At 36.7% G+C, this 14,407-nt stretch overlaps 1 protein-coding gene across 1 annotated transcript; it reads right to left on the reverse strand.

The window, feature by feature from the left end:
• Nucleotides 1-5,578: 5,578 nt before the first annotated feature.
• rab11al (RAB11a, member RAS oncogene family, like) lies at nucleotides 5,579-13,047 on the reverse strand. Its single transcript, XM_062985214.1, has 5 exons — nucleotides 12,684-13,047; nucleotides 10,295-10,490; nucleotides 9,447-9,640; nucleotides 8,849-8,929; nucleotides 5,579-7,497 (listed from the first exon to the last, which is right to left on the reverse strand). The coding sequence occupies exons 1-5, from the start codon at nucleotides 12,721-12,723 to the stop codon at nucleotides 7,358-7,360; spliced, it is 651 nt and encodes a 216-aa protein (XP_062841284.1). The 5' UTR covers nucleotides 12,724-13,047; the 3' UTR covers nucleotides 5,579-7,357.
• Nucleotides 13,048-14,407: the final 1,360 nt, after the last annotated feature.

Below are 14,407 nucleotides of genomic sequence, written 5' to 3' on the forward strand. Positions count from 1 at the left end.
AATGACCACAACTGCTCAACTAAGCGAGCCCTTTCCATAATGTATTGTTTTATCACAGCCGTGGGATGTTCCCCAGAGCACAGTCTAGCCCAATGAGAAGCTGGTAATTAGTCACGTGATCCAGACCAGGTGCAAGCAACTGAAGGTTGAGGGGAATAATTCGGGAAAGTCCAGTGTGCCACTGACCCTTGGTGGAGCTCCAAAACACCCTTTACAACACCCCCTCCCCACCACCCCATGATACTTGTAAAAAAGCTTGTGTAGTTGCAGCTGGGATCCCCTCCCTACATCCCTCCAACTCTATATATCCCGTCCTCCTCCCCCTGCTCCTCTGAGCCTTAGTATTCCCAGTGAGGAAAGGGGCCTCCTTTGTCTTGATGAACAGAAAAAAAGCAAGTGCAGATTTTGTTTCAAAAGGAGAGCACATGGTGGCGAGTTTCCTTGGCAGTAAACAGTTCTGTACTTGGTCTTATGTTGTAGAGCGCTCACACTAGAATCTGTTTCTTTGTTTAGATATACGTTATTTGGGCTATAAAAAAAGCAAATCTTGGAAAAAGGCATTCTTTCTTATTAATGCTCTGTCATTCAAAGTACAGTCCCCTCCCCATAAGGAATCAGCAGATCTGACGTGTGGAAGAGGGAGTGCAGGTCGATCGAAGTTGCCATGGAGTTTGTCATATGCGGGACATCATGGCGCTATCCCCTCGAGACACGGGCCGTGGGCAGCCAATAGGAACGAGACCCAGAACTCCAAAATGAAATCGGACAATTGCAATTGACAGCAGAACGGGTGGAAACGCCCCATTTACTGGCTGCTCGGGCTGAATTGAATTTCACACCCACCGCCTACTGCATATCCAGCTCTAGGATTTTTGGCTGAGGAGATTAGAGTGTTTGGAGGATAAGGAAATCGTCACCATTTTTAATCTTTCTTTTTGCCCCTCAAGAGGGTAACTGCGAAAGAAAGGAAGCACTGTAAGTTTAGTCCATCTGAAATGGGTCAATTTTGATTGTAGCTTTGGAAAATCCTTCTGCTACAGCCACACGTGTGGAACTGGTCGGGTGTTAGGGTAAGCGCAACTATCACCAAACTATAGTGTAGAACTTTAGATATCTCAGATATGCTCTACTTTTAGCCAAAACTCTCTTTTTAAGGAATGTATTTAAATTATTTGGGTGATTCCATAGTTCTCAATAACAGGTACAGCATAAGATGTAAACATCTTTTATCCTTCAGAAATAATCAACCTAAAATATTTTTGTTTCTGAAAAGCACTGCTTGTTTAAAGCTTTTACTCTTATTGCAGGGCTTCAAACAAAAAAATTTACATGTTGTATGTTTTAACCTTATACACCGACATGTGGGAGGAAGTAAAGAAAGAAAGTGAGAGATTACTATACACTTAAGCTATTAAAAGCACTTACATTTCAACTACACTTATATCTAAATAGGAGTAAAGCACCTTATTTGGAGACAAACAGCATGTCTGAAACCAAACGTAGCTGAAAAGCTTGTAACTAACTCTAATTTATTTTAAAATTATTGTTTACATATTTTTTTCTTTTTCTTTGTACAAGTAGAAATGTGAATGATTTTTTGGAACAATCCTGACAAATTTATAAATGGTGGCAAAGCTTCACTTCAAACAAACAAAAACACAGGGGAGCAAACTTTAACCCTTTCAGAGCCCTGCTTGATTTTAATAGACATGGCTCTTCTCTGGTCTTTATCATCATTATTTTGTGTGATGACACCACCAAAAGCAAGCCAATCATAAAAAGTAAATGATATATTCTCAAATAGTCTACTGGAGACATTAAAAATACCTATAATAAAGTTATTATAAGCAGTTATTATGAATAATTTGTTAAAAATGTACTGTTCTACATAACTGGGTTCTAAAAGGGTTAATGACTGTTACATAGATTCACTGATCATAGATTAATAATAGCCTATTTGGATGAATGTATGTATGCAGATCTTGTGTGTTTTTCAAAACCAAAACTAGAACAATTATGCAAATTACAATCAGTGGCTTGGATATTTAGAAAACTGTGGATTAAGTGTTTCAAGCGTATTCCTGGATCATTACGTTCATCGTGTCAGGGAATACATACTAGCAACTAGCAATAACAAAGAATACTTTTATAACGAGGATAAGAAGCTAAAGTTCTCAAAGCTGGAAACATTACCCATGTACTGTTCATTTAGACAGTCATTAAATACCATCGTAAAACTAAAGCATGCTAATGGTCTTTTCCCCCTTAGTTTTGTTTAACAAATAGAAATACACTGATCCATTTTTAGTTATGAGGTTATTTTAGTATGAAACTAATACTATAAAAACTCATTTTGAATTAATTTTGGAACGTTCGTGTCAAGCCATGCCATGTGTAACAGTTTTGGATAGGGTGCTCTTCAGCCATTTCCAAACCGTATTTCCCGTTATGATCACTTCAAAAAGCCAGGTATATGTTTTTTATATATTTTTCTTTGTTTATTTTAGCATTTATTTGCTATTAAAAGGAATTGTATTTACTCAAATATATTCGGAGATAGCTATATGATAAAATGTGACTACCATAGGCATATCATGATAATATATTCAGTATTTAAACTGATTATGAAACTATTTAAAATGATTAACAATTCTGTTGAACAGTTTGTTTATATTATAGTGTACGTTATTATCCCAATAAAAAGTTTAAGCATTTATGGTAGCCAAAGAATTGATATGAGATTAAAAATATTTATGAATATAGCAGTAAATAGACAGAAAGCCTGTAAATGGTTTAACCCAGAATCTTAAAAATCCAGTTATTGAATAAAAGTCCACAGAAGCATAAAGAAGTGAATTAAATTGCAATACAATCCATCGCATCGTTTAAACGTCATTGATCTTTTACAGTTCTGTTTAAAACGAATTCCTGGCTACAGCTAATTAAATATTTGATTGATTTTATAAGACTATATTTAGTATGACGGTGTTTTCACTCATACCAGGTCCAAAACTGAAACTCAAATCTTCTTGTATTTGTGAAGGTTAACAAATGAGAGACGCTTATTGTAAGTGTTGTTGTGGTTTGATATTCTTTGGACCCAGTTTGTTTATGCATGCTGAAGAAGTACAGATCTTTTTACCTTTTATTAGATATTTGGCTATAACAGAGCTACACGTAATACAGAGTGCTTTAGTAATGACTTCATCTAGTGTTTAATATAATGTATTAAGATTCTTCCCTGAACTTTATCTTCTATAGTATTTTATAAACAATTAGCTAAATTTATTTAGCAATGCCAGTGACAATATTATAGTAAAGATCATTCATTATCTCAATGCATAGTGTTAAGATTAACATCTACAAATCTGTAATGACAGCTGAAGAAACCCCCTTTACACAGTCCAGTTAGCAGGGCTGCCAAGCATTTATTTAGAAACATGCACTAAAGCAATTCTGATGCCTTTTCAATGTAGACGAGTAATTAACGTTTGAATGTAAAAAAAATAAAAAATAAAAACCACACTCATTTAACTATATAAAACTAAAGGTTTTTATATGATGCCATGCTTATAGAAACTAGTTGTTCCACCCTATCTGTATAGTCTCCCTGTACAAAGCAAGTAGAGGGAGAAACAAAAAGTCATAACATTTTCGTAAGATTCTATTTTGCTAACATGAGTTATTATTTCATACAGAGGGAGAGGTCAGTATCTGGATGTTATTTATGAATATCTTAAATGAAGTAAAAATATTTATAAGTAACATTTTGTTGTTGTTTTTTAAATTAAGAAGTCAATAGTTAATATATTTCTAAAACATGAAGTTGATTTCTACTTAAATAATTAAAATGATAGAATTTTTATTTATAAAAGTCTAAATAGGTCAGTGGTGGGGGGCTTTCAAAGGCTTATATTTTAACTTCAGATTTTCCAGAAGGATGTGCATTACCAATAAAATAATTTCAGAAAAAAATATTTTTTACGATTAATAAGGATTTTAGTCACAAGTTTGTGCCTCAAATTACATTTTAGCATCGCTTCGACACTTGGCACATGTGTTTGCATGTCCTTTAACTAACTGCTGACTGAACAGAGAATCCTTTTCTCCCTCATTTCCAGTTTGAACAATATTTTTTATTTCTTCCTTGGAATCTTTTAATGCTTCGTCGGTTTTGACTACAGTGAAGTGAATGGATGTTGGAGGTGTGTGAAATAGAAAAGCAGGTGGATAATTGTGCATTTACACATTTTCTTATGCATATATCTACTACAGTATATTCCAAGCTGGTGAGCCAATTGAGGTGATTTTCTGAACTTGACATTAAAATATTCAACTGTCTGTGCATTTTTGCTTTCATATCTTAATGTAATGTAGTAGATCTATGCTTATATCAGCAAACAACAAAACATACCTAACATACTCTACAATACAATAGTTTTGCATGTATATTGTATCATCACAAAGCCTGGAAAACAGTACTGAAAATGTTACGTTGCATACTAATGAAGGCTTTTGTACACACTACACTTAAGGGCTGATGTTTACTTTTTTTCTGCTTGTAGATTTTCGCCAATTTTTTCTCACAAAGTAACAGTAGCTCATTATTTTCAAGCTTTCATTGGAAAGTACAGTCTCAGCTCTTACTTCATGGTGAAAGTGTATCTCGACTGTTTTGAATTTGTAAAGGCAAAGGTAACTGTGTAGCGTGGTTTGTTTTCGGGTTATTTTTCTCAGTATGATGTGAACACAAAAAGTGGGGCTACAGGGTTGTCATGTTCTTAAGCTAGCTTCGGATGGGTAACTCTGCTCCAACAGTTTGTCTTTGGTAGCTTTCAGAATCTTCCAGCTCAGTAGAAAGTGTTTCATATAACTCATGTAGTGATTTTAGTGCGTTAGTTTGGACCAGAGTCTCCTGCTCTAAGTAATTAGGTTCTTGTTGGAGAGTGAGAAGGGTTTGCCATACCATAGTCTTGGCTAGCCAATACTTTAATACCTTTTTTTAACTTTGTCATTCATTGTCGTGCCTACACACGGCAAATAAATTGCAGGTTTATTTCTTAGCACATGTTCTCTGTGAGTTTCATTTTTTGATATTTGACCACTGTATGTATGCCATACCAGTTTTGATTTGTTATTTTCCAAACATGTATTGTAAATGTTTCTAATAAAATCAAATGTAATGATCTTAACATTTGTTGACATTCTATGTTTTGAAGTCAGTATTAAATTAATGGCAACTTGCGAAAAGTAAATATTTTATTTACCATATATACAGATATTCTGTTCGTTTTATCCCACACCTTCTTATTTAATATACTCATGTCTAAAGGGACAATTAGTCACTTTTTCTTGTGGGTTACCCTAACAATTCATATAACCACATCTAGTTACAAAGACAAAACAAGCAGGAGCATATTCACCTAAACACCAAGATGAAATGTATTTCCTACAGCTTACAGCAGCTGTGAGCTTTGATTTCACTTCATGCAATATTCCACTGCCATTATTAGTGAAATTAAGCTAAAGTTATTATTAGAAAAAAGGTACTGTGCAATAGATTTGAGATCACTCAGTGTTGACAAATAAGTTTTAATTGCAGATAAAGACTCATATACAGAAAACACTCACACACTGGTTACCCTAGTCGCTCAGACTCAAAGCCTTTGTTTAGCCCAACATAAAAATGTTTCTTTTATCATGTCTTATAAGAACAGTGTTATTAACAAGCATCAGTCAGGGTTTGCTGATAAACACAAATTCTTTAAAGATATATTCTGTCATGTACATAATTTATGCAGCTGGGAGCGGATGATACTCTTTTTACAATACATGATTTTAAAATGCATCAACAAATCTTGAGAAGAAAGGAATTTTACAAACATTTGATTGCTTTATCTGTAAGTGGTTGGGTAATTTATTGCAATATTGAAAGCATAACGGTTATTGCCTAGCCCTGATAAAGATGTTTAAACAAGGTTTACCCATTTGTCTTAATGGAATTTTTCAGCTGTAGCACAGTTAAATGACCTTAATGACCACACATCTAGGCAAAAGAACACATCACATGTATGCGTGTGTGTAAAAGAGAAAGAAAGGGAAACAAAGAAAGTGAAAGCTGGGACACAATTAACAGAGATCCCAGAGGGTATGAATATCTTCAGGTTACATACGGTAGATAATAGGGAAGAGCAATAAGGACCTCACTTACAGTAAGACATACCCCTTTCCAGTACACCAGAAGCTCCTCACTGAGCAGCTCAGAGCACCAGTGTTACTCAGTCCTGCAATATAATCCATCCACCTATGATGAGGATGATCCTGACTCTGCCTTTCTGCATTATGCCTCCATCTTAATCCCTGCCTCTTGAAATTTCAACTAAATTAATGTTAGTGATAGGGCAACACCCTTAAAAGCTGCAAACATGAGGCTAGTCTGTTGAATTGGGATGAGACAGGTTTTATCAAATCAGAACTGTCAAAAAACTGTTGACTACAGCATGGGCTTAATTTGGCTTGACCTTAACACCCAAAGACAATCAGAGCATTTAATAACAGCAAAATGCAGACAAATGTATACACAGCAGCAGCTGTAATGGAATAACACACTTAACTTTTGCTTCAGGAAGGTTGTACAAAATAAAGACATGAAGAAAGTGAACTTAGAAAGAATTCAGAAAGAAATCAGCTCATTAACCCCTTTAATATAATATATACAGAGTAACAAACCCCACCACATGAAAACATTGTATTAAAAAACTGGCTAACAGAATGAAGGCTCAACAGTGTCATCTCATATTTAATGCATTAAATAAATAGAGGGGTTGTTTCACTTCTTGAGTCATTCTAAAAATCAACAACAGGCAGACAGCAGCAGACACAGATAAACTCTGTTTTTTACTTTTGTTTTGATTTTTTAAGGATTCATTTAAAACTAATTTAAAAATGCTTCTTCAGGAGACTGTTTAATAAAAATAGACCAATGTGTAGTGGTTTAAAAAAGGCAGAGAATCTCATTGTAGCACCCTTTTCCATTTAAAACTTCCTGAGTGGTGTCACAAATGCACTGTTTGCTGATGAATTTAAGTTTGTTTTGACAAAAGTGCAAAGAGACGTGATGGTCTTCTAGTGCTGTTTCTAATAAGTGTAAAATATAAAGAACAACTCAGTCCATGAATAAAAATTGTGTCTTTCTCTGTTTTCCTATGTTAAAGCTTTACTTGTCAAAGAGCGTAACCGGTAAATCTTACTGTGTGTGTGTGAGTTCTAGGCTGCTTAATGAGGTTGACAAACTATGTAACCCGGACCAGCCTGGTGTCGGTTTTTACCCACAATCCTATGATGCTGTGGCAGCTGCTCAGTTGTTCTGGCAGCAGGAACCCTGCCTGGACGAGCTCTGTGTGGGCTGCACAGTGATGGGCACCACGTTAGAGTTGGGCGAGAAGTCCGAATCACCACGCCCAGAAATCTGCCTTTGAGAAACGATGCGGTAGATTGCTGCAAGGAAAAAGATGGATAGTTTGCTCAATGGTTGCACGATTTTTCAATGGAAATACTAAGAGATCATTGATAATAATGAAGAGAAAACGTAAAGGATAAATCAGATGCCTATTTTACAACAATACAGGCAAATAACAGAGCAAATGTAATTCAACCTGCATTTAACGTTGAGTTTCTTATTGGGGTTGATCAAGTCTGTACTTTGTAATTTGCTGCCCTCTAATGGCAAAATATAAAACCAAAATCAGCTGCATTTGAGTCGCAGAGCTCTGATTATATTGAGCCAAAGCACAGCAGTAATTCTCCTCTAGTCTGTCTGAAACACACTTATTTATTTATTTTGTTGTTTTACATGCGCTTACACCATGATTATGGTACACAGATCAGCCATAACATTAAAACCACCTCCTTTTTTACACTCACTGTCCATTTTATCAGCTCCACTTACCATATAGAAGCACTTTGAAGTTCTACAATTACTGACTATAGTCCATCTGTTTCTCTACATACTTTTTTAGCCCCCTTTCACCCTGTTCTTCAATGGTGGTATGTTAGTGTGTGTCGTGCTGGTTTGGGTGGATCAGACACAGCAGCGCTGCTGGAGTTTTTAAATACCGTGTCCACTTACTGTCCACTCTATTAGACACTCCTACCTAGTTGGTCCACCTTGTAGAAGTAAAGTCAGGAGACGATCGCTCATCTATTGCTGCTGTTCGAGTTGGTCATCTTCTAGACCTTCATCAGTGGTCACAGGACACTGCCCACGGGGCATTGTTGGCTGGAAGTTTTTGGTTGGTGGACTATTCTCAGTCCAGCAGTGACAGTGAGGTGTTTAAAAACTCCAGCAGCGCTGCTGTGTCTGATCCACTCATAGCAGCAAAACACACACTAACACACCACCACCATGTCAGTGTCACTGCAGTGCTGAGAATGATCCACCACCTAAATAATACCTGCTCTGTGGCGCTCTTTTATACCAATCTACATTGTCAAAGTCTTTGTTATTGCTAGAGATTGTCGTTGTTGTGGGTATTTAGTACATTCAGTCAGTAAGTGTTTAACAAAAACAGGTATCACAGAGCGGGGGATATTCCGCCTGAACAAAACTAAAATTCATATTTTCTATATTTTCTCATTAGTACATGCTGTTTTCTTAATGCTCAAATTTAAGCAGGCCAAAACATAAATACATATATATGGTGGTATGGTATGCTAACTGCAAAGCAAGGACTATTTATTTTACTTCGAGTTACCATTTTACAGTTTCCAGTTTCCTGTGTAGCGCTGACCAACATGCTGTGCATCACAGCTTGTGTGTTTTGTGCAGTATGATTATTTAAGGGCTGACCTGTGAGGATGGTCTGGAAGGCAAGTTCTACATTGGAGGAGTCCAAAGCAGAGGTCTCAAGGAATGAAAGCCCGTTCTTTTCTGAAAGACATACAACTTCCATGAACTGATGTGAAAATACGTTTACAAGCATACACATGTTCCTAGAGTGTTAGATTTGTATAACAATAAACTATCAGTACACAGAGCATGTTGTTACCTATTTCTAGCTACTGTATAGATCGTCTAAGTAAATAAGCAACAACTCAAGCACTGATTTTCTGAAATGCATTTTAAAGATACAAATGTTTCGGTTAAACTATTGCAGAAGCTTGAAGTAATTAGAGATTTTCACTGCAATTTATTTTAGTCTGAAGGCTGAAAACCTAAGCTCTTCGTCTTTAAAACAAACTGAAGCACACCATGCAAACACGTTAAAGAAAACTATTTTCACATACAAATCAGCCACAGGCCATGATCCTAAAGCTGTTTCAGTTTCACACACCACCGCAAGTGTGATCAAAGTTGAAATTATTATAAAATGGTCAGTATTTTAACCAAAGCCAGCAGAAGCTGTAAGTAAAACAGATGTAAAATGCAACACAGTTTTAGCACTGACCTGAGAATGCCTTGGCCTCGTCCGTCGGCACTGCTCGGAGGTGGCGCAGATCACTTTTGTTGCCGACCAGCATTATGACAATGTTGCTGTCTGCGTGGTCCTGCAGCTCTTTAAGCCAGCGCTCGGCGTTTTCATATGTCAGGTGCTTTGCGATGTCATACACCAGAAGAGCACCCACAGCCCCACGGTAGTATCTGCAAACAAACCATTGCCAATATAGATAAACTGTGTGTTCGTAATTATTATATCATCTTAAGGTATTGATTTTATTGTAAAAGCTGGTCAAAGCACGAACACTGATGCCACAGCTGTATTTACACATTAACAAACAAATGGGAGCTGAAAATGTCCCTAATTTGGTAGCGAACATGTGACATGCAAGGGTTATGTCATAACATATATGTCACCAGGAAAAAGTATTTGTACCTGAAAAATTACAGCTAGGTTTACAGTTTAAATTGCTTATTTCTAAAATTAATGTCTTATTAAAGCCACCAAAAATGTTTAACCTTCAAATCAAAGTCTAAATGCCCACAAATAGCTCAATCAAATAGAACTAATGAGAACAGCGATGTCTTCAAACTAGAGGTTCTATTTACAATGTTATGGGCAAATCTCAACATGACAGAGAAACATGGGTTTACACACACTGGCCAAAGCAAGTGCTACCAAGTCTATTCTAAACCATGTCAGACTGCAAATGCAAATTTTAAATCACTGTCACAGCAGACATGTTCATGCCTAACACAGATTATCTAAGATCAGCAGTTCCGTTACAAACCTACAAATATAAAACCCACTAAAATTCTAAATAAAAAAGCCAAAAGTGATAAAGTGGCAATACTCACGCTGAGGTAATAGCACGGTATCTCTCCTGGCCAGCAGTGTCCCAGATCTGGGCTTTGATAGTCTTGCCCTCCACATGAATGCTGCGAGTTGCAAACTCCACACCAATGGTGCTCTTGCTCTCCAGGTTAAACTCGTTGCGTGTGAAACGTGACAGCAAGTTGCTCTTCCCAACACCAGAATCTCCGATCAGCACCACTAAGGGGATTCAAATTGTCAGCCAGTAAAATTACCAAGTCAAAGAGGAACAAGTGCACCGAAAGAGCCTGCGCTCACCGATCAAAAAAATACAAAGACCTCAGTGGCTAGGTAAATATTTTATGAGTTAAGAGGCTACGTTTTGAAGCATTGGGCACAACTCTTTTTTTCAAGCTCACCGACCCAATTAATATTAAAAGCACAGCATATTAAATTTCCACCTTGCTGAAGGTGACATGCATAGGATAATAACCACAATGAAGAGGATTTACATTGATCCATGTTTATTAATTATTTTAAGCTCTAAATCAATGTTTTTCAACAATTTCGCCACAAAATAAATAAACACAGTCAGCTATGATATCAGATGTGCTAGCTGAATTAAAAAAACAAAAAATAATATAGTTGTTTTTCCTGCATATTATACCACAGGTAACCCATTCACATGTGTTATTATCTATTTGCATTTAGCATTTGATTTGACTTTGAATCAATTATTTACTTTATATAGTATTCATTAATTTATATTTAGCATTAAAATACAGAAGATTACCAGACATACAGTATACATATGGGAAAAAATATGTATAACCTACAACATAGAAGAAAAGGTGAAAAAATAAAAGTGTAAGATGTCTTTATTTCTAATTTTTTTCCTTTTAGCCATTAATGTGCAGCTAAAAATTGCCTGTAAGATTATTTCCTCCTGTAAGCAAAGACCATTCCACTGTTTCACAAGGGACTAGGCTGTTAAAACATGTTCAGTTAAAAGTAAAAAGACCTAAGTTAATAAATTCTACCACTGACTGAGCACTAGCCACTGAAAAATCTGTTTAGTGTAGAAAATGTACTTTGTAGAAACCTGGTCAATAGGCAGGAACAGCAGGAACCATGCTCCATGTGGAATGGCAAGCAGTGATTCACTAGAACTGACTCATGATCAAACAAAGTAAGGGGTGCAGCCAAGGTTGGGCACCTTATTGAAAGGGAATTATTTGAGGCATGTCTGAAACATCACCACTAGCATCTCATAAATCATTTTTCACCAGGATCCAGTTCACTTAAACACTGCTCGGGGATTTAATTTATTGAAGACATTATTTTTCGCAAGCGGCTAGTAAATAATTGTAAATGTAAAGTTACTGGTTATGTTTACAAACAAAGGAGTTATTAAAAGCACTGATATCACTCGCAATATTCAGTGTACTATGTTACAATTTCCTAATATTAAAAAAATGTTATTTAACCAACTCTTTCCTAGATTTGGATTTCACTTTTCAAGGCTCAGCAATATGTCTGTATTGGAAACAAATGGTGCAAGAGATGTTCATGCAGGTTTTTCCAGTTCTACTGCACCTGTGGCCCTTTTCGACTGGGAACAAAGGCTAAGAGTGGTTGGTTGTGCTTGTACGTCTGTGTGTGTTTAAGGGTTTATTTTTACAACCTTTGTATTTATTATTGTAATTTAATGGGTAAATCTTTCGCATATTTTTGCTATTAAATGATTTAGTGTGGATAAAGCTCAGGGGCATCTTAGATGTAGGAATCACAGCATTCTGCATTACTTAACTATATTGTTTAACATATTTTTTAAACAGATTTCATTATATAATCAATAGGTTTCATTGAGTTCGCATGCTGCTTCTATTGTCTATGCATAAAGCTACATCCAACCTGCTTGTTACTAATGTAAATTGGGGTAGATTAAAAAATGACATCTAAAACTACACAGAACCAAAGCACAAGCAAGTGTGATGTTTATAGTAACCTGGGGAAAAATGGCATAGCTTAGGGTTACTTAATCTAAATTTGTGCATCAGTTTAACATGAATTAAATACTCTAAATCAGCACAATTCAGGATAGAAATGTATGTGTTGCTTTGTGTTGATGTTTTTTCCTATTGACATGGACAGTGATGCATTAAATACAACAACTAATACAAAGATAACTATATATTTTAGCAAACACATTGTGTAAGTTATATTAAATCTCATTATTCTTATTATTTTATTAATTTTAACTTTGTGCAGCAATGCAAAATGCACCAACACATATATGTAAAGCACTAAATCCCTGTAAAAGCCATTGTTCCACACCCTACAGAGATCATTTACATACGGAAAACACTGGCATTTGGGATTCAGTCCCAAGTTATGCTGACAAGCACAACAAAAGTTTTTAAAACTACTCACCTTTAAAAAGATAGTCGTATTCTTCTTCTCTTCCAGTCATTGTCTCTATGTACTACTATATAAATCCGACTGAAAAACGGCTAAAACGACGGAGTGCTTATTAGTTCGCACTAAAGGTAAATCGGTTTGGCTAGCTAAGCTAAGCTAACGTCAAAAGAACCTGTCATGAAGAGCTGGTCAAAGTCGCCGGGGTAACAAACCAACATAAAAAAACAACACAAAAATCGTCAAAACTTCATACTTTACTCCTAAAGTAGCTGCTTAACCAAACAAACGTTAACTTTGTGATTCTTGAAATAAATAAAAAAAAGCTTTAAGCAAATTTCGAAGCTTGTTTTTCTGCGTCACCAGGGTTTCTCTCTGCCCGTCTTCTGCAGACGTAATGCCGAAACTCAGAGCTGCTCTCGCCCGGTTAACGCCTGCCACTATCTGAACTCTGATTGGTTTCCTCACCTGTCAATCTAAAAGTTTCCTCCAATGAAACAGCGCGCCGATTTCAACAGGTGTGTGACTTCGACGTCACAGGTGACTGTACAGGTAACAGTGCTGTGGAGTAAATGGACGCGGAAATGCCACGTAGGTAAAAGCGAGGGCTGAAATGGCATAATACTGTAGTATAATAAATAACGAGTTTCTACATGGTAATGATCTACATAGACATTTGTGCATGCTTGAATTAGCAATAAATCCTCCAATTCACTGATGTGTGTCAAATTTAAATAAAAGTAAAGGCTTTTATTGCCTTTTCAGCATTTAGCAGACACTTTTATCCAAAGTGACTTACACAATGAGCAATTGAGGGTTAAGGGCCTTGTTTAGGGACCGAGTGGCAACTTGGTGGTGGCGGGGCTTGAACCGGCAACCTTCTGTTTACTAGTCCAGTACCTTAACCACTGAGCTATCACTGCCCTCTTTTTATTAAATTTAAAACAATTAAAACTTTTTTTTTTGTAAAATTTTTTCAGCATTTAGCAGACACCTTTATCCAAAGCGACTTACAGTACTATGACAGTTTATTGTCTAAGCAATTGAGGGTTAAGGGCCTTGCTCAAGGCAACCTAGCGTGGGGGTTTGAACCAGCGACCTTTCAATTACTAGTCCAGTACCTTAACCTCTAGACTGCAACTGCCCGATAATACTTACATTTTTTCGGCATTTAGCAGACACTTTTATCCAAAGCGACTTACAGTACTATAACAGTATGTTGTCTAAGCAATTGAGGGATAAGGGCCTTGCTCAAGGCAACCTGGTGTGGGGGTGGGGGTTTGAACCAGCGACCTTTCAATTACTAGTCCAGTACCTTGTACCTTAACCACTAGGCTACAACTGCCAGATAATATTTACAATTTTGGCATTTAGCAGACGCTTTTATCCAAAGCGACTTACAGTACTATAACAGTATATTGTCTAAGCAATTGTGGGTTAAGGGCCTTGCTCAATGGCCCAACAGTGGCATCTTGGCGGGAAGGGGGGGGGGGGGTTGTGTTAAACCAGCGACCTTTCAATTACTACTCCAGTACCTTACCCGCCAGGCTACAACTGCCCGATAATATTTACATGTACATTTTCGGCATTTAGCAGACCCTTTTATCCAAAGCAACTTACAGTACTGTGACAGTATACTGTCTGAGCAATTGAGGGTTAAGTCTGCTCAAAGGCCCAAGAGCAACCTGGCAGTAGTGAGGCTTGAACCAGCGACCTTCTGATTACTAGTCCAGTACCTT

The sequence above is a fragment of the Trichomycterus rosablanca genome, chromosome 23, assembly GCF_030014385.1.
Source record: "Trichomycterus rosablanca isolate fTriRos1 chromosome 23, fTriRos1.hap1, whole genome shotgun sequence".
Classification (NCBI taxonomy): domain Eukaryota; kingdom Metazoa; phylum Chordata; class Actinopteri; order Siluriformes; family Trichomycteridae; genus Trichomycterus; species Trichomycterus rosablanca.